The sequence below is a fragment of the Sturnira hondurensis genome, unplaced genomic scaffold (genome assembly GCF_014824575.4).
Source record: "Sturnira hondurensis isolate 20B ecotype Veracruz unplaced genomic scaffold, ASM1482457v3 Scaffold0001911, whole genome shotgun sequence".
Classification (NCBI taxonomy): Eukaryota; Metazoa; Chordata; class Mammalia; order Chiroptera; family Phyllostomidae; genus Sturnira; species Sturnira hondurensis.
Window position 1 is genome coordinate 782,466 of NW_028074542.1, and position 20,774 is coordinate 803,239.

Here is a 20,774-nt window from a genome sequence, read left to right on the forward strand (position 1 = left end):
TCAGAGCACCAAGAGAACACCAAGTCTTTATTACAGGAATTCCTGTGAAACAGCCCCAAGAGAAAACCCACACAGAGAAGGGGTGGGGGGAAAGGAAGAAAAAGAAAAAAAAAAACACTTACAGCAACACACACACACACACACACTCACTGGGGGCTGGGGCTTCCCCGAGGTGCTCCGGATTCTAGAGCAGAGAGGAGCCGGGGCCACAACCAGGGGCAGCTCTCAGCCCCTCGGCGTCAGGCCGGGCTGTAGCGCGGGCTGAGGGCCACATCCCGGCCACTAGATGCAGTGGAGGGCGGGCGGCCCCTCCTGGGCAGGGCCGGCCCCGCGCGCTTCCAAACTTGGTCAAGCTGCTCGGGCGGAATGAGGTGCGCTGGCGGTGGCGCCTCCGCCTGCGGTCCTGAGCGCCCACCATGCCCTCATTTTCTCCGGGTGACTGGAGGCCACCGGAGGCCCTGCTAAGGCTTGGATCCTACTGCCAGCCCTGCGGGGGTTGGGCTGCTTCCACACTCGGTGGGTGGGGTGGCTGAAACCTCGGGCTGCCCAGGATTCCCGGGTCTCTGGAGAGGTCAGCGTGTTCCCATCCTGATGGTGGCACCAGGGAGCCAGGTGGTCTCCCTCCCATTGGCAGTGGTTGATGCCAGGTAAGGTTGGTAGAACCAGAGTTTTCATCCTCAGATCATTCACCTTCTCGCTCTTGGCAAGGGGCACCCAGCAAGCCCTCCTACCCCAGATGCGCCCACCCAGACTGACAACCTCTTCACCTGCTCCAGTCTACTCCTGCCTAACCAGAGTCCTCCAGCTCCGGGGTGGCCACCCTCCCCATCCCTGCTGGGGGCCGTGCCAGCCCCTAACAGAGGCACCGGGGCCTAGGCAGGGCAGTCGGCAGATACCCTCTTCCGTGTCCCATCACTCCTCCAGGGAGCCGAGTGGCTGCCCAGGGCGCTCTCACCTGGAGTTCTGTGCAGGGGCTGTCCCAGTGTGAGCGGCGCCCCCAGAAAGGCTGAGATGCAGAAGACAGTGGGAATAAAGGGCTCAAAGTGCCCAGGAGGGAGCAGGGGGTGGGACAGGGGATCAGGCATTCATTGTCCGTGGCCCAGAAGGCTGGGAAGAGTGAGAGGTAGAGGCTCCACCTTCAGGCCAAAGAGCCTCCAACCTTTGCCTGTTTCTGGATTTTTTTTTTCTTTAAAGAAGGGGTTTGGATCCTGCATTTCCATCATCGCCCAAAGAACAGCCAGGCTACAGAGGAGCCCTGGTTGGCCTGCGCACCCCCCTCCCCCAGATCCTTTCTCCAATCACAGCATGCAACTCCGAAGGTCTAAGTTCCATGGAGAGTGGCAGTGTCCGGGCTGGACGTTGGCCAGAGAATCACTGGGCCTCGCAGTCAGCACCATCTGTCCAGCTGCACTAGGCTCTTCGACGGGGGGCCGGTGCTGCTCTCTGGCCGCCTCAGATCGTCTCCAGCAAGGAGGAGCCATCTAGTGGGAGGGAACGGGAGGCAAGAGTGCTTTTCAATGAAGCATCACTGGTTCTTGGAGAGATGGTTTGAGGCAGAAGCTCCCAAGGACAAGGTCCCTCTCCTTCCTCCAGGGACTCTATGTCAACCTTGGAACTCCTCCTGGGATCACACACACACATACTCCAAGCTCCTAGACATAGTCCAACTTGCAGAACATCAGGGCCTCTGGCAGCTAGAGATGGAGAGGGCACTGCAGGTGTGGTGGAAGCCGCCACTCGGGAAGGGCTGAGGGGGAAGTGCCCGGCCCATTGTCATGCAGCGGTAGCTCCGACGAGCCAGACTAAGGGCACCTGTGGTGGCGGCAAAGTGAATTGGGGTCAGAATTTGGTGGGCCCCACGCCCAAACCAAAGGAGTTCATAAGCCTTCAGGACTCAGGAGACCCCCTCAGAGAACGAGGATGAATGGAAGTCGAGCGTTCTGGCGATGCAGTGGACAGAGCAGGGGCAGTGAAGAGACCAGTGGCTGCTGACTGGGTGACCAGAAGGAAAAAAGGAAGGAAGAGAAGTGAAATGGGGAAGTCAGGGGGAGAGAGTGGCCTTCGGGGAGTTATCTAGAGCTAGAAAGACGATTGTGGGCACGGCTGGGGTTGCGAAGCAGATTGGGCAGACAGACAGAGCTGGTATTGCTGATACTGTAAAAGAGGGCAGTGACCGGGGCCATGCTGTGGGAGCAAGATGATTTCAAGGGCAGAGCTACCAGGAGACCTGGGGTTGAGGAAATGGGAGGAGTAATGGGAGACCGAAAGGACCCTGAGAATAGAGCTGAGAGGAAGCAGGCCCAGGATTCTGGGGCCACAGGAGCCGAGGGAGGGCAGTTCCAAGAAAGACGATGGGCACGACGTGCGTAAGAGAGCACCAGAGGACACAGCACAGGACAAGGGGCTGAAAAGGGCAGGTGTCCACCCGGGGGTAGTGGGAGGGGCTGCTGGGCTGCCAGCCTTCGAGGAGCGAAGGGCAATGCCACTTGTTTTGCAAGTTGGGTGATTTATTTTTATTTTCAGAGGGAGGAGAAGGGAGAAAGAGAGGGAGAGAAACATCAATGTGTGGCTGCCTCTCGCCCACCCCAGGCAAGTGCCCTGATGGGAAATGGAACCAGCAACCTTTCTGTTTGCAGCCCGGCACTCAACCCACTCAGCCACACCAGTCAGGGCGCAAGTTGGGTGACTGTTATGATGGGGAAGAGGAGGATGTAGAATTGAGGAAGGAGCTGGAAAGGGGGAATCTGGAAGACTCAGGAGAGAAAGAAATGGTGGGCAAGGTCCTGGTGCGGGGGTGGCTTTGAATTAGACACGCTTTTCCCGGGGACCCACGGGAAGGAGACAGCAGCGACATCAAGTGCTTGGCCTTTCCGGTGGCTTTACATGTCCCTTCTGGAGAAGTGAGAAGTATGGGTGCGGCTCCACAAGTGAGAAAAGCCTAAGAGAACTAGCAGGTCTGAAAATGCGCCTCGGAGGACGGGGTGGGAAGGTGGGGCGTGAACTGGAGGCGACAAGAAGGTAGGCGCCACCCAGGCTGTGGGGAGAGGGCACTGGTCGGTGTTCCTGGCTGTGTCTTCTGTGCGCTGACAACCTCACCCTCACGACAGCTATCCTCAGGGCAGCAATACTTCTGCACAGCCTGAACCTGGGCCATGACTGCCACACCTTCAGCGCAAAAGAGTCTTGTAGCTGCTGGCCCCGGGGGATCAAAACAGCAGCAGGGGGAAGGGCAGGGAGGCAGCTTCCTGGTGGGGGGAAGGGCTGGAAGAGTGACAGGTGCTACTGAGTCCTGGAGGAGGTGTCGACACTGGGTGTTCTCCCCGAGGGGTGCACAGGAAGAGAGGGGGAAAGCAGCCTGAGGCCCGGGGCTCCAGCCAGAAACAGGGCAGCCCGGAGAGGGGCGGTGTCCTCACCTGGCTGCGTCGGATGCCAGGCACCCACCCCGAGCAGCCAGTGGGAGAGTTCTGTGTGAGGCCGCCCCCGATTTCCTTGCATGGTCCTCTCGGTGTGCCGTGTGTTGGGAACTGCTCTCTCCACTAGGCTGTAAACGAGTCGAGATCAACTAGTGTGGAGATCAAAGCTGAGTATTTTTTCCTGTTCCCAGCATCTGTCACCGGAGGAATGATTACCTTTCATCCAGTGAATACATAAGCAAGTAGAAGAAATGCAAAAGACTAGCTTTCAGGCAGAAGCCCACCACAATGAGGAGCACAGAAGTGCAGAGCCCGCACTGCCTGCTTTCCTGAGTCTGACGCCTCTGGACTCCTGGGAAGACACTTAAGATGTGGGCTGTGGCAGCCCTAGCCTTGGGCAGTCCCTGGGCAGTTGAGGCTCTAGGCCTTACCTCTTACTGTCCTTCCCTTAGGGCTTCCTCCACCTTGGGCACCTCCTGTCGCCTTCCCCGGAAGTCTTCATCTGAAAAGCAGAGGGAAGCCGCCTTATCCCCACCCAGCGGGTGCTTGCTGGGGCACGTTCCCAGACCAGGTAAGAGCACTCCCCCTGTTTTCTGGGGTGCATGCTGAGTCCTGGGGGAATGTGTGGGTCTGGTGAGAAGGCGGTGGGGCACAAAGCAGATTTGGACATCTGTCTGCTCGCCTGGCTCCCTCACTGAGCTCCAAGACCTTGGACAAGATTGTCCCTCAGTTTCCTCATTTATAAAGTGGGGCAGGGAAATTGGACTATCCAGATGACCTCCAAGGCCCTTCACACCCTTGTTTCTAGATGTTACCTGGCCACCAGTGGTCTCTCTCTCTCTGAAGCCCAGGGATCAGGGCTTGGCTGTGGGCCTAGTAGGGTCTGAGCCAGCATCTTCTGTCCCTGGGGCCTTTGGGAGGGGCTGTTGGAAGGCTGGAAAGCCTCTGGGCCCAGAGACTGAGCCTGCCCAGAGCTTGGTTCTCAAGTCGAAGCCTGTCTGTCCCTCACACCCCAAAGAATATTCCTGAGCAACAGCACCTGGCGCTTTGTGCTCCTGGTAGAGGTCTGAGTGGGGGTGTGGCTGGGGCTCCCATTCAGGGGTGGAAGGAAGGAAGAGGAAATATAGTTCAAGTGGGAGAACCCATTTCTTTGGGGCACCTGCCCACCAGTCCTCGATAGGTCACCAGGTTGGGTCTTGGGCCACTGATCACAGGCAAAGGAGAAGTCAAGCCCCGCCTCCACCCCCCCCCCCCCGCCCCCGCAGTGCCTTACCGTAGGCATGGCCCTCCACATCATCCAGGAGATTGGCTGTTGACGCAGCAGCCCCCAGCCTGCCCGGCCATTCAGGAAAACAGTCCCAGGGATGGGTGGGCACTGCCACAGCACCCCAGCTCTCTGCCCGGAGTCCTCCACCATCCACTCCCCGCTCAGGAGGCTTCCACCACACCAGCCCTGTCCCCGCAACCTCCCCAGTGCTTCCCCCAGGCTCCTTGGAGTCAGCTGAGCAGCCAAGCCCTGCGCCTCACCCAGCTCCCATCCTGGGAGTGGAGAAGCAACCTTCTCCCTGTTCCCTTTGGGCTGTTCAGCTTCTCATATCCTGGGCCTTGTTTGACAAGCAGGGATAGGAGCCTGGGTTAAAATGTGGGAAATCTTATCTTCACTTGAGGAATTGAAAGTGAGAGGGCAGGGCTGACATGCTTGAAATGAGGCGGAGAGAGCTGAGGACCAGTCAACTGGAGAAATCAGGAAAGGGCTGCCAATCTCAGGGGAAGAACCAAGTTCTCTCCCAAGATGGAGTTTGCTCCAGACAAAAGGTAAAAAAGCTGTAGGACAGCTTCTGAGCTTCCAGAAGGAAGGTGGGGGATGGGAGGGGCTGGCCTGTTTGTGGAAGCTGAGACTAGCACAGAGAGATAGGGCAGCAGGCTGGCGGGGGGCTTACGGAGAGGGTGGGGCCATACGCAGCCTCGGGAGCCCAGCCTGAAATCAGGGTCTCAGTGCCCTAAGAATCCACCCGCCCCACCCAGTGCCAGGCCAAAAAGGATATGACTGATGCTTCAACAAGTGTTTCCTCTTTGACTTCCTCATCTTGGTCTTCTCTGAGAAGGCCCTGGCCAGTTCAAACAGCTTCCTCTGAGTGGCTGGGAGCAGAGAGACCTGTGAGCCAGCAGCCAGATGACCAAGTGACTGCCCTCCAGGGCTGGGGGCAGATGGGCAGGGTGGCCCAGGAGCCCAGGGAGCTGGGGAAGTGATGCCCCAGGCGCGTGAGGCTGCCATCCTGGGATGGCCTGCAGGGGCAGCAGAGGCTACCAGTAGCTGGACCGGGGGCAGCTGGCAGCCCGAGATCTAGTACTCCTCCTCAGCTTGACAAACAGCAATGCATCTTGGCTTTCTCTCCCCCGACTACCCCCGCCCCTCGCCACCTCCAGAGTTGGTCTGGGATTTCCGTAACTAATCCCAGATTTTCCCTGAAATGGAGCCTGGAAGGATGGCAGCCTCATTCACACATGGTTGTGTGTCTGTGGGGCAGGGAGGGGAGGAGAGGGGCAGGGGAAGGCGAGTCTTGGCTGGCAGGGCTTTGTGGGAAGAGGTCACGAACCCCGAAGGCCTCCCACCTGCAGAAGGTGGGTTGAGCGAAGACCTCTCCCCACTCAGGCCCAGCTAAGCCCCCTCAAGCCACAGGGAATGTGAACACGAAAACTTTCTGGGGGAGGGGGGAACGAAGCACATTATTTTTCTGCAGACAGCTGGCTCAAGAGGATTTAAAACTTAATTTGTATCCAGACTCAGCGGCAAAGGGAAATGAGGCAAGAAGGCTAAGCGAGCCAGCCTGCGATTAAAATGTCACTTCGGTGCACTACGAGTCAGCTGCATTAAAAATTCCGAGGGGCTCCCTCCCTCCCATGAGGCCACAGGGCCTGTCCGGGAGGGAGAAGACCTGGGAGGGGGGCATGGGCTGGACTCACATTTGCCCATGTGTTTCAACTTGTCCCTGAATAAGGCATCTTCAGACACAGCAGGGTTGGCGTCACTGGTTCCTGGAAGGGGGAGACACCTCTGAGGGCCAGCTGGAGAGGGACAGTGGCTGCCCAAGGCCCCAGGGATGTGGGTGAGGGCTTCCCTGAAGGACAGGGGTTCAGCCCAACTCTGCTATTTGAGGAAGGAAACAAAGAGCAGGATGGACACTTGGGCTCTGAGGAGCACCTCCTTCCCCACCTGAGCGTTGCCTTCCCCCTCTGCAAGAAGAGGGACAGTGCCATGGTCTGCTGTGCATGTGGAGAAATGGCTCCCTTGGACTCCCAACCGCCTGCCTCTCTGACCAACCCCGTGTCTCTGAAGTCACGCTGGCAGCCTGAAACCAGCCACGGTAGGAGTTTTTTACACCATGCAGGTCACCATACACTGCCCACTTGGCCTTCCCCTGCACCCCAACTGGCAATTAAACATTCACCAGCATGTGGCTGGTCTGCCTGCACCCCACTGGGTGTGAGAACTAATGAGGTAACAGAAGAAGGATACCCCTGTCTCCTCCCCTCCAGGGTCAGCCCACTCTGTCACGCAGGCCCCCAGACATGGAGTCTCTGACTGGGGAGACGATGATGAGTGGGAATGAGAATGGGGCTGGTCCCAACGTCAGAGCCCAGTTGGCCAACCAGGGTCCCTCCCTTGCTCCGCACCCAGTTGGGTCTCTCGCTGCCCTTTTAAAGCCCCTGCTCTCTACCTTGCAACTCGGCTAATCCAAGTCACCTTGTTTGCTAAGTCCCCCATGAGCCATTCTGATCCATCTCAGCAGCCCTGGTGTCTATAGTTAATTCAGGATCAAGGACAGAGGCAGCCGTTAAAACCCTCGGATGCACATCTGGTGGGGCCTGAGCTCCCAGCCTGTTGCTTATGAATCGGTTCCACAGGATTTGCTTTTTGAAGCCAGGATCGATCGGCTGAGCTCCCGGTGCCTCGGTTCCCTGCCCCCACCCCACTGCACCTCGTAAGGTCTGCGGACTCCCTCTGAGGAGGGCAGCCTGCATGTAAGCGGAGGGCTATGGCTGGCGAGGGTTCACCATGCACATATATAGGCAAAGTCCAGGTGCTGAGTGTGGAACGGCCCCTCTCTGGGCCTCTTTGCCCCAGGTTCCCATCTTGACCTTCATCTGTGCATCCCCACAGGCTGCTGTCCACCCCTGGCCCTCCCTCCTCCAACCGCTTAAGGTTCCTGGGGGGAGCCGGCCCTTTTGAGGCAATTCTTGCTTCTTGCCACCTTTGGTTGTATGTGAAGCTCAAAATTTCTCCCTCCAGTATGAGAGCTGGGCCTGGCCCACAGCAGATGGTCCCCAACTACTGAACAGACGAATGCGTGACCCCTTCCCAGACTGATCCTACCTGTCGCCTCCCAATGCATTTGCTATAATCAGCAGCGTGTCCTCAGCTTTGCTGGTTTGCTCTATCCACTTCTTGGCTCTATCTCCGTAAGCTCCCCTCCCCCAGGGCAAAGACCAAGGCTTGTAAGTCTCTGCGTCCTTCTTGCCCCTCCTCCCCACCTGGGACGTTCTGTGGTGTGGCATGTCCGGTTCTTGCCCAAGTTCCAGACACCTTTGAGGGGTTCAGCCAGCCTGCCTGCCAGCCCCAGCAGTGGACTCCAGCAGCCGCTGGACTGTGAAAACTCAGGCTGCTAAGTGGAGGGGACATCTCATCCACAGTGAGTGCGGTAGGGGGACAGAACCCTCCCTGCCAGCCCACGTCCTCCCCTGAACTCCAAATATGCAAAGTGCGGCTGGGGTGGGAGTCCCTGTGCCCTCCATGTCTCTCTCCCAGGAAGGCAAGGTTACCTGGGGCAGGGGAGGGAAAGCCGAAGTCATTCCCCACGGCCGCGCTGCTGGACTTGGATTTCTGGGACTCGTATTTCAGTCGATCTGGAAAAGGACCACATTCCGATCAGGGAAGTTAGCACCTGGACAGAGACCTAGGCGGTGGTTGGAGCCCAAACCCCCAGACTCCCTCACAAGTACACACTACATAAGGGCACACACAACGTCTGCCAGCTGTCAAAGACCCGGCAGTATCCTAGAAACCGCTGCCCTGCCCAGCGCTGGGACAGCGAAACCTCAGGACCAGGAGGCCCCTGAGAGATCGTGCAGTCCAACTCCTTCACTTAAAATGCTCATAGACCCCCCGGCTCCGTTGCCTCAGCCCACCCTTCTCCCCAAACACCTCATTCTTCCCCTGTGACATGCTGTTAGTCACACAGGCTCTGTCACTATGACCCCCGCAGGACAGACCTCTCACACCCCTGTCTCTGCACTCCCCTCACAAACACACTCTCATCCTGAAGGGGAAAGGCAGCCAGGCTGGAGAGCAAGGTCCCCCGAGCCAAAGATAACGCAGATACCCCCAAAACTTGAGAAGCCCTGCTCTAACATCCTCCCCTGGGGGGGATCCTGCTTTGGCACCCATAGTCTGGTCGCTCTGTTCCCAGAGCTCCAAACACATCATGCCAAGGCCAGTGCCTGCACAGTGCAGGTGTGCGGATGGGAGGACAGGGCCTACGAGGGCACACCTCTCCTCTGCTGACCACAGAGGAGGGAAAGCGGGTAGCTGGTGACAGCTCCCCACCGGGCAAGGATTCTGGGGCTCCCACAAGGGTCATGAGGCCGGGCCCTGTCTCAACGTTTCGGATGCTACCCTTGGCCTCCAGCTCCCTGCCTCCCCTGAGCCCCAAGGCGGCCGTCAACATCAGCCACAGAGAGGCGGCCGCAGGGCCCCCACCCGGGGAACCACCTCTCTCCAGCGCCAGGAGGAAGTCTCTGTTGCGCTGTAGCTCCTTCATGAACTCCTCGTTCTGCAGGAAAAGCGCGATCCTCTCGTCCTCCAGGTACTGCTTCCACAGGCTCTCCTGGTCCCTCGTCCCAGGCCCAGCCGTAGGGGGCAGGCCTCCCTCTCTGCTCACGGGCTTGGAGCCCCCGGGGTTGCCCTGAGGAGGGGAGCGAGCACGTTGAATGCCTATTCATACGGGCGAATGTTGCACAGACATCCGTGCACATCTGGGTGCACACACCTGTCCTTTCCCAGGATCTTCCAGCCGCACCCTAGGGCCTGCACGCCCTTTCAGGGTCTAGTCACAGGCCTGACTCCACTGCATGGGCCAGAGTCCTCTCTGCCGAGGAAGCAGCAAGGACCAAAAAAGGACTTTTCCTCCCCCTTGGACCACTCCATCTCTATCTACAACCTGAATGGTCCCAAAAGTGATCTGCAAACTGCTCAGTAGCCTACGCTTGATTCCGACTCTCTCTGCACCAGCTGTGTTGGGGTGACACCCACTCCACCGGAGCCCCTCGGACATGCCAACCTCTAGGGAGAGGTGGCCTCTGGCCCCTTCCCAAGAGACGGAAGGGGGGTGCTCTGGTCCCCTGCTGTTGGCTGTCCCCATGACCACCTCCCTCACCCCTGGAGTGGCGGCTATAGTCAGAGTCTGCTGGGGGCTGTCACCTTCCCTGGGTGGAACAGGAAACCTCCAGGCCCAGACAGGAAATGAGGCTTTCATTCTCTCCCTGTAAACCCGGGGCAACAGAAATAGCTCAGCTGGGGCTGAAACGTCAGAAAGTGAAACTGGCTGGCCCGACCGTGTGGGCAGGCAGGGCCGCCACGAGGGCCGGCGGGGGCACCCCCTGTACCTGTACGCTGTCCAGCTGCTGGGGCAGGATGCGGAGAAAGTCGTCCGGGAGGTTGCCCAGCAGCGGTGGATTCCAGTTCCGGTAGTGCCTCTGGCTGGAGAGGGGCGCGGAGCCCAGCACATCGATGCTGGAGGGTGAGAGGTGACAACGAGGAAGGAAGAGTCAGGTCCAGACACAGGTGTCCTGGCCCATCACACCAGGACCCTGCGCAAAATGGCACACCGCTCCCCACGGCCTCTGCGGCTTCCTTCACAAGGCCCAGCGCTCTATGGCTTCTCAACCAGGCCTGGGCTGACCCCTGACCTCAGGCCCAGGCCTGGGTTCCTGCTGCTCTGAAGGTTCACTGCTCTCCGACCACAGTGCCTTCCAGGTCTCAGCCTGTGGAGCTCTCTGTTCTGGTGCTTGTGCTGGCCCTCGAGGGTTTAGATGGAGGTGTCTGTGAACATCCTCCAATGACAGCAGGTCATGGCCTTCTATGCTTCTACCACTGGCACCTGGCACAGTGTGAGTTTGTGGCTGCTGAGCAACAGGTGTGCTCCACGTGAACAGACAGATAAGCCACCAAGAGCCCAGCCACCTGAATGTCGGTGCACGGCGGCGGGGGCGGGGGGGGGGGCTTGGGGACCCCAGGGTCACTAGGGAGTAGAGCAAACCCCAGCTCCAGTTCTGGCACTGCCACAAGCCAGCAGCCTGGTGGAGGGGGACTGCTCCCTTCTGGGACTCACTTTACTCCTCTAGAAGCTGCCGCCTCCCTTCCAGAGCAGGCGGGAGCCCCTCACCAGACTGTTTGGAATGAGATCTGAAAAGGCACATTGAGACGGGGGAGCAGAAGGGTTCTTGTTCCAGGGTCCGCTCGGGGTGCTCTTCATGGGCAAGGGCCTGGCAGGAGGTCTGCGCCCTGGCAGAGGCCAGCTGCCAGGTGGGAAGGAGAGGAAGAAAGGCAGTAGCCTGTGCCCTCCCTGATCCCCAGGCTCCCGCCCCCGCCGCCCTGGGCCCCGAGGGCAGCCTGGGGCCCCGCCAGGCGCTCCCCACAGCTCCTTGGTGGCCAGCAGCGTGGCAACCGCAGGACACGTGTTCTGCTGGATCAGGGAAGTGACAGACACAGAAGGCAGCGCGGGCTGGGGCGGAGGGGGCCACTCTGGCTCTGGGGCCTGGCTTTGATTTGGTCTCCAGCTCCAGGAATCCCGAGGCCCCCTCCCTGGAGGGGAGCTTTTCCGGCTGGGCTGCCGCTGCCTGTGGAAATCACTTCCTTTCCTTTTCTATTCTGGGCGGGTGGCCGGGCGGGGGAATGAGGGAGGGCGGGGGCGGCAGCAGACGGGATAACAAGCTGCTAAGTGCGGGGTGGGAGCAGCACAGGCAGACCGGAGCCAAGGGGGAACCCCAGCGGGCCTCGCCCACCCCCTCGCTGCACAGATGCGGGGCTGGTCTGCAGACGAGTCTGCTTCACAGCCCTGGACTGATTCCTAGGCAGCTTCCTCTCTGCATCCCTCTGCCGCCTCCTGTCACTGTCGGAAGCTTCAATGTTCCCGAGGGCCTGAGAGGCAGCGGAGAGGATGTCCCACCGCCCAGGGATTTGAAGACCACCTTTGATCATTCCCAGCACATCCCCACCTTCTTCTGCAGGCTTCCCACCTTTCCTTTCCTTGGGCTTCACTGTCTTTAGCTGGGACATGGGTGCCCCTCCCAACTCGGCCACACCTGGAGTCCCCCAGGAAAACTGCAGAGGGGGAGCCCTGGGGTCACATTTGGCTCCTCTAGACATTTCACCGAGAACCCAAGACTGGAGGGTCATGGGGAGCAGTAGCCTGTCCTCAGCTGAGTCTCCTTGCTGCTGGGCCCGAGGCCCTGGAGGAAGGGCAGACCCAGCCCCCACGGGGCCCCTTTCCCTGGCACCAGAGGAGATGAGGTCAGCCTTCGCTATGAGAGACAGGGGGGCCCTGAGCCCAGGCAGCCCAGGCAACTTCATTGTGGTCAGAAAGGAATGTCAGAAATGAGCCGAGAGGCACATAAAAAACTTCCAAGGCTGTCATTTCAAGGGGAAAACAGCAGGTGGCCTGTGTGGAGAGGTGCCTCCGGGTTTCAGAGCCTGTCTTTTATTCACAAGCTGGAGGAAAGGACCAGCTGGGGGGAGGGGGAGGAGAGAGAAGGCTGGGGAGGCTCCCCTGGCCCTGAGCCTGCCCTTGGACCCCAAAGACCTCCTTGGCCTGCCCTTGGCCTGCCCTCAGACCTCCAGGTTTCCCCATGGAACAGCAGACCCCAGAAGGACACAGAGTCAAACCTTCTGGGCAGGGTTTTTGATGAAGCCTGGATGCTGAGGCCCAGATGGGTCAGCACCCACACACCCCCACCCCAGGGGACCCAGACCGCTCAGGCAGAGCTGGGCCCAGGGTCCTGGTATTCCAGGCACATGCCCCTGGCCTTCCCCGGCTTCCCTGCCCCAGCAGGACAAGCTCCCAAGCCCGGCCCCTCGCAGTCTCACAGTGACTCAGTGACTGTAGGTGACAGACATGTGCGGGGGGCCATTCTGCCCCCAACCTCCTACTCAAGTCTGACTTCCACCAGCAGCCAGAGGGAGAGTCTAATGCACGCACCTGAGCACGGCAACCTGAGCTTAAACTCGGTGGTTGCAGGATAAGGCACAGCCCCTCACAGGACCCACCAGCACCCCAAGACCTGCTGCCTCTTAAGCCTCAACCAGCCATCCCATACTCCCTAGAGTTCCCCCGATGGTCCCCTCCTTCCTGTCTCCAGGCCTCTGCACACACTGTTTCCTTTGCCTGGAATGCCCTTCTCTTCTCTGCTTCTCAAGGTTGCAGCTTGGACATCAGCTCCTCTAGGCAACCTTTGCTGCACCCCTGTCTCCCCCCCCACCGCCCCCCGTCTATTCCTCTCCCTTACTCTGATCTGTTTGGCAGGGTGGGGGGGGGCAAAGGGGAGGGAGTCGAGACAGCGCTGTATTCTTTGCTGCATCACACACCTGGTTCGCACCTACATTCCGCAGATGACTCAATAAATGCTGGAAATGGCCCTGGCTGGTATGACTCAGTGGACTGAGCACCACCAGCCTGAGAACTAAAGGGTTGCCCGTTGGATTCTCAGTTGGGGCACGTGCCTGGGTTGTGGGCCAGTTCCCAGCAGGGAACACACCAGAGGCAACCATACATTGATATTTCTTTCCCTCTCCCCTTCCCCTCTAAAGATAAATAAATAAAATCTTTAAAAAAAATTAATGTCCAGGATGGAGAGACTGGAAATGGCCTAGGCACAGGTCTGGGCCCAGCTGCGCCACCCCGGCGTTCTGGCACAAAGGGGCACAGGCTCAGAGGCTGGCCCTGCCTTTTCTGAGCACTGGCCTCTGAAGGAAGCCTCGCCACTCGACTGGGTGTCCCTGCTGAGGCAGGATTACCATTCCCATTTCACAGATGAGGCACACAAAGCTCTTACCCGATAAGTTGTAAGCCAAAGGCCACAAGCAAAGGCACCTGAAGATTCAGAGGCTAGCCAGCTGAAGAAGCGGGCAGAGAGAGCACTCTGCTTCTGGCCGAGGCCACAGCTCAAGTTCTCGTCCCTGTATCCATGCCGTTCCCTGTATCCATGCCCAGCCCAGTAAAGCCTCGACTTCTGGGTCAGAGACTTGTCCAAAGTCACAGGGTCAGAAGGAGAGCTCCTGAGTCTTGGTCTAGTGCTCAGGACCACGTGCCCCCAACTGGAGCTCCCATCATTGGGCAGCCCCACCCCTTCCGGGCCCGCTGCAGCTGAACACCCAGCCAGCGTAGGGGCAGGAGAGGACACAGCCAAGATGCCCACACCAGGTTTACACTGGGACCCCGTCTCTCACAGCCTCAGTTTTCCCTTCTGAAAAATGGGCAGAACCACTCTGCCTGACAGAAGCTGAATCATTTGCAAAAATATGTTACTTTAAAACTTTCTTAAAGTAAAAGAGAAATCATGTATCCCCATTGCAGGCTGAAAGTCATACCAAGGTCTCACCCAGACTCTCCTGCATACCCTGCCCCCCACCTCACTACAGCCTCCTCAGACCTCTGTGATGAAAGGAGCCGAGTATGCTCTTGTCCATCCCTCAAAACACTGCTCCCCGACCACCCACCCTGCCCCCATCCTCTTCTAGGCCTCTGTCTGCTCCCTGAGCGTCAACCACAGAGAATTTCCTCATCCTGGAGGTGACTGGACACGGCACTAGAGAGCAGAGGTTTGGGAGTTAAAATGACCTGGGTTCAAATCCCAGCTCTGGGGGCAGTTACGAAACCTCTCTTAGGCTCAGTCCCCTCATCTGTAAAACAGGGGTTACAACAGTGCCTACCTCAGAAGTTGCTAGAAAGTTTGACTGGTGTCCAGTGCTTTGTAAATGGTAGCTGTTTGTCTGTACCTGTACGGTAACAGAGTCCTCCACCATCTCTGAGGCTCCCATGATCCAGCAGAACAAGTCCCCTGCCCCATCCCTTCCCCCACCCTTCACCCCTCCAGGCCTCAGTCATTCCAAGGAACAGCAGCTTCAGGACAAAGAGACACCTGGGCTCCGGCAAGCCCTACCACAAACACGAGGCCCAGGAAAACAAGCACTTCAGAGACCCAGGGGACCCAGCTGGCAGCACGCTTAGTGTTAAATCTCCAAATTACAGAGTCCCTGACCTGGGAGAAGTCTCCAAGGACCAGCAGTCTATTCCCCTGCCTCCAGTTATTAAACAACCCCAGAAAAAGAGACATACTTGCTCCCATTACTTTATAAATTCCCCCCACATTCTTAGACCGGGCAGGGCAAATACATAGCCATCTCATCAATTACTGATGCCCGCCTGGGAGTGCTGTGTTGAGGAAGATCCTCAGGTTCTGTCTCAAAGGAGCAGGACAGAGCACAGCGATCAATCAGTAACGCTTGCCATGGGCGCGGGAGGGGAGCGTCAGTTCCCAGTCCACATGTTTGTCATTCCTGCTCTGCGTCCCCCTGGACTATTGGCTCCCAGAGAGCAGAGGCTGAGCTTGACTCGCGCCCCATGTCCCGTATGGTGTTCAGCATAGCACCTGGCCTAGAGTAGGGATTCAGTGAATGTTTGCTCTTGAACGTTCTCTTTGGTATCTAACTGAAATGTTCTTGCTACGATAGAAGCCTGTTCCTGCTGAGGGGTTCAGCCAAGATCCCCTCTGGGTTGGGACTCAGCCTCAACCTCCTGTTGCCCCCTTCCCCACTGCAGGGAGTCTCACCGGGGAGGTGGAGTGGGCGGGGCCAGCGGGTAAGGCCTGTCGAACACGTGCATGTGGTAGGCCGGTGGGGAGTACACAGGCGGGGGCTCTTCATCGGAGCTATCAGGTTCCAAAGTCCTTTCCAAGATCTATAGCGGGGAGGATAAAGAAAGAAATATTAACAACCCTTCCTCTTCCTTGAATTTGAATAACATTTTTGCAAAGTCCAGCGTGGGGGAGGATGTGTGCAGTCAGGGAACTCTGTTGCCCTGGCTGGTGGGAATGTAAAATGTTACAACCAGCATGTTGCAAAAACAGTCCGGCTTTATATACTGAAGGTACTAAACGCATGGCTACCCCTGACCCTCCAATTCCAATCCGCTCAACAGACAGGAAAGCGCGTGTGTCCACAGCACAAGGTTCACAGCAGCATTATCCACCCCAGTAAGGTTCAAAAGCAAGCCAAACACATGCCCGTGAGAGAAGTCAGAGTGGTGTGAACACTGTGAGGGTGGGGAGACCATGGAGGGGCAAGAGGGGGCCTCCAGGTCCCATTTACGGTCCTTATCTGGGTGCTTGAGAACATCGCTGAGCGGCTCACTTACGATTCATGGGCTCTTCTGGACACGTGTTATTGTCGATAACTAACTTCATCATTCACAGCCTCTCTCCAAGTACTTCCACATGGATTATCTCACCTTAACCTCACACAACGTAGCAAGGTCGGATATAGATTGCTACCCCATTTCACAGATGAGAAAACTGAGGCCCAGGCTGACTAAGTGACCTGGCAAAAGCCACATGGTGTTTTTAGAACTGAATCCCAACTTGGTCATGGTCTCCATAGCAAGGATCCCTCCTTCAGCCACGACGCCTGCACTCCTGGTATGGATTCTTGGGGTGGACAGGGGCAAGGGGGTGCCCGGGGTGCCTTTCCCTCTCAAACTCCTTACTTCATCCAGGCGCCAGAAAGAGGGACAGGGAGAGGGCAAGGGCGGGACAAAGGCCAGGGTTCCTGCTACATGGACTAACCTGGACCATTCCCTGAAGGTCCTCATGGGAGTCTGGGGCAGAAGGCAGCACAGCCAAGATCCCAGTTCACACAACCCCAACTGGCCTGTACCTTAGCCCCCCGCTCCCCTCTCCTCTCCTCCCCAGCTCTGTTCTCATCTCCTTGGAGTCCGAAGAACATGGGACGGGCTCCAAGGCCATCAGACTGCCCCAGAGTCCCCAGGCTGCACATTTTAACCTCAAGTAAATTTGCAGAACTCACTGCTAAACCGACTCCGCTCTGCCTCGGTAATCTGGGCTGGACCAGGCAACACCGGCCCATCCCTGCCCAAGCCCAGCCGTGCCCAGGCACTGGGAGTCTCTCGGGGACACCTGGCAGGTAGATGGGCAGGTGGTGAGTGAGCACTGAGTACACATGCACACCCACAGCCAGGCTCTGTGCACACACAGCCAGCCTGACCCAAGGAGGCCCCCACCTTGGAATGCACTAACGTTCTTTGTTTTGAGGCAGAAAGTATTTAAACAGATGCTTTTGCAGAAAAAGAAGAACGTTACTGTTCTGCAGGCCACTGCTCTGCCTGACTCAAATTTCCACAAGAAGTAAAACAGAGAAAGTGAGAGAGACCACCGAACTCCATTCCTGTCATGGGCGAACGTCTGGCTCTTGGCATAGGACAGCGGCTCGGCAATCACCTGGCACGCCCAGAGCCCGTGCCGCCACTGTCCCCCTGCCCACATTCCTTGTGCCCAGACCTCGCTCCTCTGAAGGACAGGGGGCCAGGAAGGGCCTGGAGGCCAACTTTTGGAGGCTGAGCCTCTCCTCCATCAGGGGCTGGCCTGGTCTGTCCCCACCGAGGTTGGTCTGCCTGAGATGGGTGAGGCAGGGAGAAATCAGTGGAAATTGTTCCTGGAAGGAAGCTGCTTGGGGTTTCCCATGGATGGCCTGGCAGCTGGCCCCCTGGACCGAGGAAGATCAGGCCCCCACAACTGCTCCAGGAGGATCCCCTCATTGCCCAGCTGCTCCTGCATCTCAAGGCAGTCCCCTGGGGCTTCAAGAACCAGACCTTTATCAGGGAAGCTCCTGGAGCAGAATGAAGGACCCCCAAAGAGGTGAGCACCAGGTCACCCCAGGAAAGCGGACCCCAGTCTCCAGGGATAGTCACCCCAGCCACATTTATGGCCTCCCTGGGTCTCTCTCCTCACAACCCCGCCAGCCACAATGAGTCTATTCTTCTGGCTCTAAAAGGTGTTGAAGTTTTCGGCTCTGTGGCCTCCTGGCTTAATTCAGTATGGGTGATGGATGCCTCCCAGGTGCTCCGATGGTCAGGATCTGGCCATTTGTCTGACAGAAGATGTTTCTCTGTGGCAAGGGTACCCCTCGGGCCAGCCAACCATCCATCACCCCCCAGAGAGGGGCTTTTTCCAGTCAGCAGTTATTGTCATTCCAGCTGCTGCTCATAAATTTTCCGAAGCACTTTCCGCTGGCTCAGGAACTGCCTGCCGATGGGCCCAGGCAGGGCTCCAAACGTGGGGGGTTGGGGAAAACAGCCCAGGAGGGGTGCTGAGAAGGGACTCAGTCTGGAAAGCAAGGTTCTTAGGAAAACAGAAGCACACCGAGTGCGGGCCTGTCCAGGGGACACCGAAGCCTCGAGGAGGCTCACTGGGCTGTGGGTGTGGTGGACACGGGAGGAAATAGCATCTTCCCCACTGGACCGTCAGAACAAATGGAACTGCAGAAGGGCCACAGCGTGCAGAGAACCTTCCTTCCGGCTCACGCTTGAAGGTGTATCTGCAGACACACACTCCCACATACGCTCACCCCTCTTTCTCACAAAGAAAACCTTGGTTTTCCGACGCTCCCTCCGCTCGCTCATCCAGGCAGGTCAGAGGAATGGTCTCCAGGGGGAAGAGACTGAAGAAAACTGTGCAAAGACAGTAGCAACATTTCGCCCTCTAACAATATTCCCTGAGTGCCTGCTATGTGCCAGGACCCTCCCAGGTGCTGCAGGTGACACGGGGATGAGCCAGATGTCATCACCCACAGAGTTCTCCGACCTGGAGAGAGAAACCCCAGGCAGCACTCAGGAAGGGGGAAGAGCAAGTGGGTGCTGCCCTGCAGCGTGACTCTGACTGATGGGCTGTGGGCTGAATAGGACCCCGAGGCCATATCTGGATCTAGGTTTTCTCATTGTAAACGAGGGTGATAATAACGCCACCTCGCAAAGTTGGGGGAGACTAGGAGAGACGATACATCGATACATCGAAAGCAGGAGGGGAGCACCTGGGACTCAAGGAAGAGCAAGGTTAAATCCTATCCGTTGAGTCCTTCAGTCCATGGCTGCATGTCCCAGGTGCCCCTGCAGACAGTGACCTTCCCACTGAAAGAACATGTGCCCGTCTGCACCCAGCGCTGCAGGTCCTGTAGAGACTTGGGGGGGGGGGGGGCCGGCGCGGCAAACGTACACTGAGCTCTTGGATGGGGCCAAAGAGAATTAGCCACACCCAGCAGGGAGGCCCTGACGCAGTGGGGTGGTCGCATCTCCCCAGTCCCGCTCCCTGGAGCGAGGAGAGGAGGGCTCGGGCATCACTCACTACCACCTCCATCGCGCCTGGGTCAGAAGATATCACTCCTCTTCTGTGGCTCCCTGTGCTCCTGGGACACAGCCCCACTCTCCTCGGCAACCTCCCGGTCCCCACGCATTCTGGGATCCTGCCAGATGGGCCAGCTCAGTTCCCCGGCAACTCATGCTCCATTTCACCTCTGAGCTGTTCCCTCTGCCTGCACACCTTTGCCCTCTTTTGGGTCTCAACTCGGCCATCCCCACATCTGGGAAGCCACGCCCTCCTCTCTCGCTTCCCTTTCTCCAGACAGAGCACTTACCACTCCCAGCGCACACAGTCATTGCCTGACTCTGGTCCCTATTCTCCACTGCACTGCGAACTCTGCGAGGGCAGAAACTTTCTCTGACTTGACCAACGTGGATACTCAGAGGTCCAAGGGTACCATTTCTTGAAAAATACAGACCAGAGGGCTCCAGCCTGGACTGACATTCACTGGGCTCATGGGTCCAGCTGTCTGCATTTTCACCCAGCTCCTCGATTCTGAGCACCCCTGACCCAGGGTCTAGTACCTTGCCTGGCATACCACTGAATAGGTGCTCGGTGCTTGTTGAATGACTGCATGATTTCTGCCCTTAAAACAAGGCGGCTGACTGACTTGGTGCAATTTCCCTACGAGAAATGAGGCTGCTTGCTAGTTAGAACCCAGGCAGGGGTATAACCCAAACCCTCTAAGGTTCAAACGGTGCTGGAGCTCCCCTACATTACCAGGGCCACGTCCCTACCTCCGGGGGGATGCTGTCCTCCGAGTCGGAGCTGTCTTCATAGATGCTGCCACCACCCCCGTCCAGGTTCATCTGCAGCAGTTGGTCGATGGTGGCGTCCACAGCCCCGCTGTTGGCGCGCAGCACGCACTCGATGATATCATAATCCATGTTGGGGAACATGGTCTTGAAGTCGTCCATGGCCTGGTTGAACTCAAGGCGGCGCACCTGCCGTGCAGGCCGGCTGTTGTTGAGCTCCTGCGAGGCGGCCGTGGCACTGCCCGCGGCTCCGCGCGCCCCGGCGGAGCCGCCCCCACCGCCACCTCCGCCCCCACCGCCACCTCCGCCACTGCTGCTCCTGCGGAACAGGCTGGTCATTTTGCCGAGCCGTTGAGTGAAGGTGCTGCCCTCTGGGGCCAAGTCCCTTCCTCCTGGGCCCTGCGCCGTGGCGCACGTGCTTGGCCGGGAAACTACTCCCGCGCCTTCCCTGGCCCCTGAGCAGCCAGGTGGGGACCGAATGGGCAGGGTCCCTGCGTCAGGAAACTAGGGCACGGGGCCACCGGCGGCCCTCAGGCAGCGACATCCGGACCTGGACCCTGGAACCAGCCGTCATCCACACCCCCGGGACATTCTGGGGCGGGCTCCAAAGATGGTCGCACCTGAAACAGAGGGGCACAGAGTCAAGAGCAGAATGCAACAAACTGTAGCTCGGGGTGATAACCCCCTTAGTGGGGTTAGGGAGACCCTTGCCACGCCCACAGGAGACCGCTGCCTTCCGCTTTCTCCAGCTGCAATAATGACACAGCCCCAGTTGCTCAGTAACACCGGAGGGCTATGCCAGTTGGCAAGGAAGGGCTTACTCTGTGCCGGGCCCCATCCTCAGTGCTCTGTGTTGGCTAACTCAAGTCACCACGCTGAGGCAGGCATTCATGTTCCCATTTCTGAGATGGGAAAACTGAGGCATGGACACTAAGAAAGCAGAGGAGCTAGGATTTGAACCCAGCACTCTGGCCTCTTAGGCCCTGCTCTCAACCACTACCCACACTGCCAGACACCCATGAGGATCTGAGTGGGGCAAGAGGGGTGTGGAGTGGTGATGTCCTGCCTCCCCATGCTCTACCCAGCCCTGCTTTCCTTATCTTCCCACACCAGGGCCCCACTGTCC

General features: G+C 58.3%; 1 protein-coding gene across 4 annotated transcripts in view; it reads right to left on the reverse strand.

Annotated features, from left to right (window-relative positions):
* Positions 1-20,774, reverse strand: part of CUEDC1 (CUE domain containing 1) — a 78,086-nt gene continuing 57,312 nt past the window's right edge. The window contains exons 2-11 of one of the 4 annotated variants that reach the window (XM_037037588.1): positions 19,631-20,268; positions 15,301-15,424; positions 10,077-10,204; positions 9,184-9,376; positions 8,235-8,318; positions 6,378-6,449; positions 5,459-5,552; positions 4,687-4,745; positions 3,845-3,915; positions 1-1,481 (exon numbers count right to left, since the gene is read on the reverse strand). In XM_037037588.1, the coding sequence (XP_036893483.1) occupies positions 3,848-3,915; positions 4,687-4,745; positions 5,459-5,552; positions 6,378-6,449; positions 8,235-8,318; positions 9,184-9,376; positions 10,077-10,204; positions 15,301-15,424; positions 19,631-19,987 (1,179 nt within the window). In that variant the 5' untranslated portion in view covers positions 19,988-20,268 and the 3' untranslated portion in view covers positions 1-1,481; positions 3,845-3,847. The other 3 variants (XM_037037561.1, XM_037037569.1, XM_037037579.1) reach the window with 3 other exon arrangements.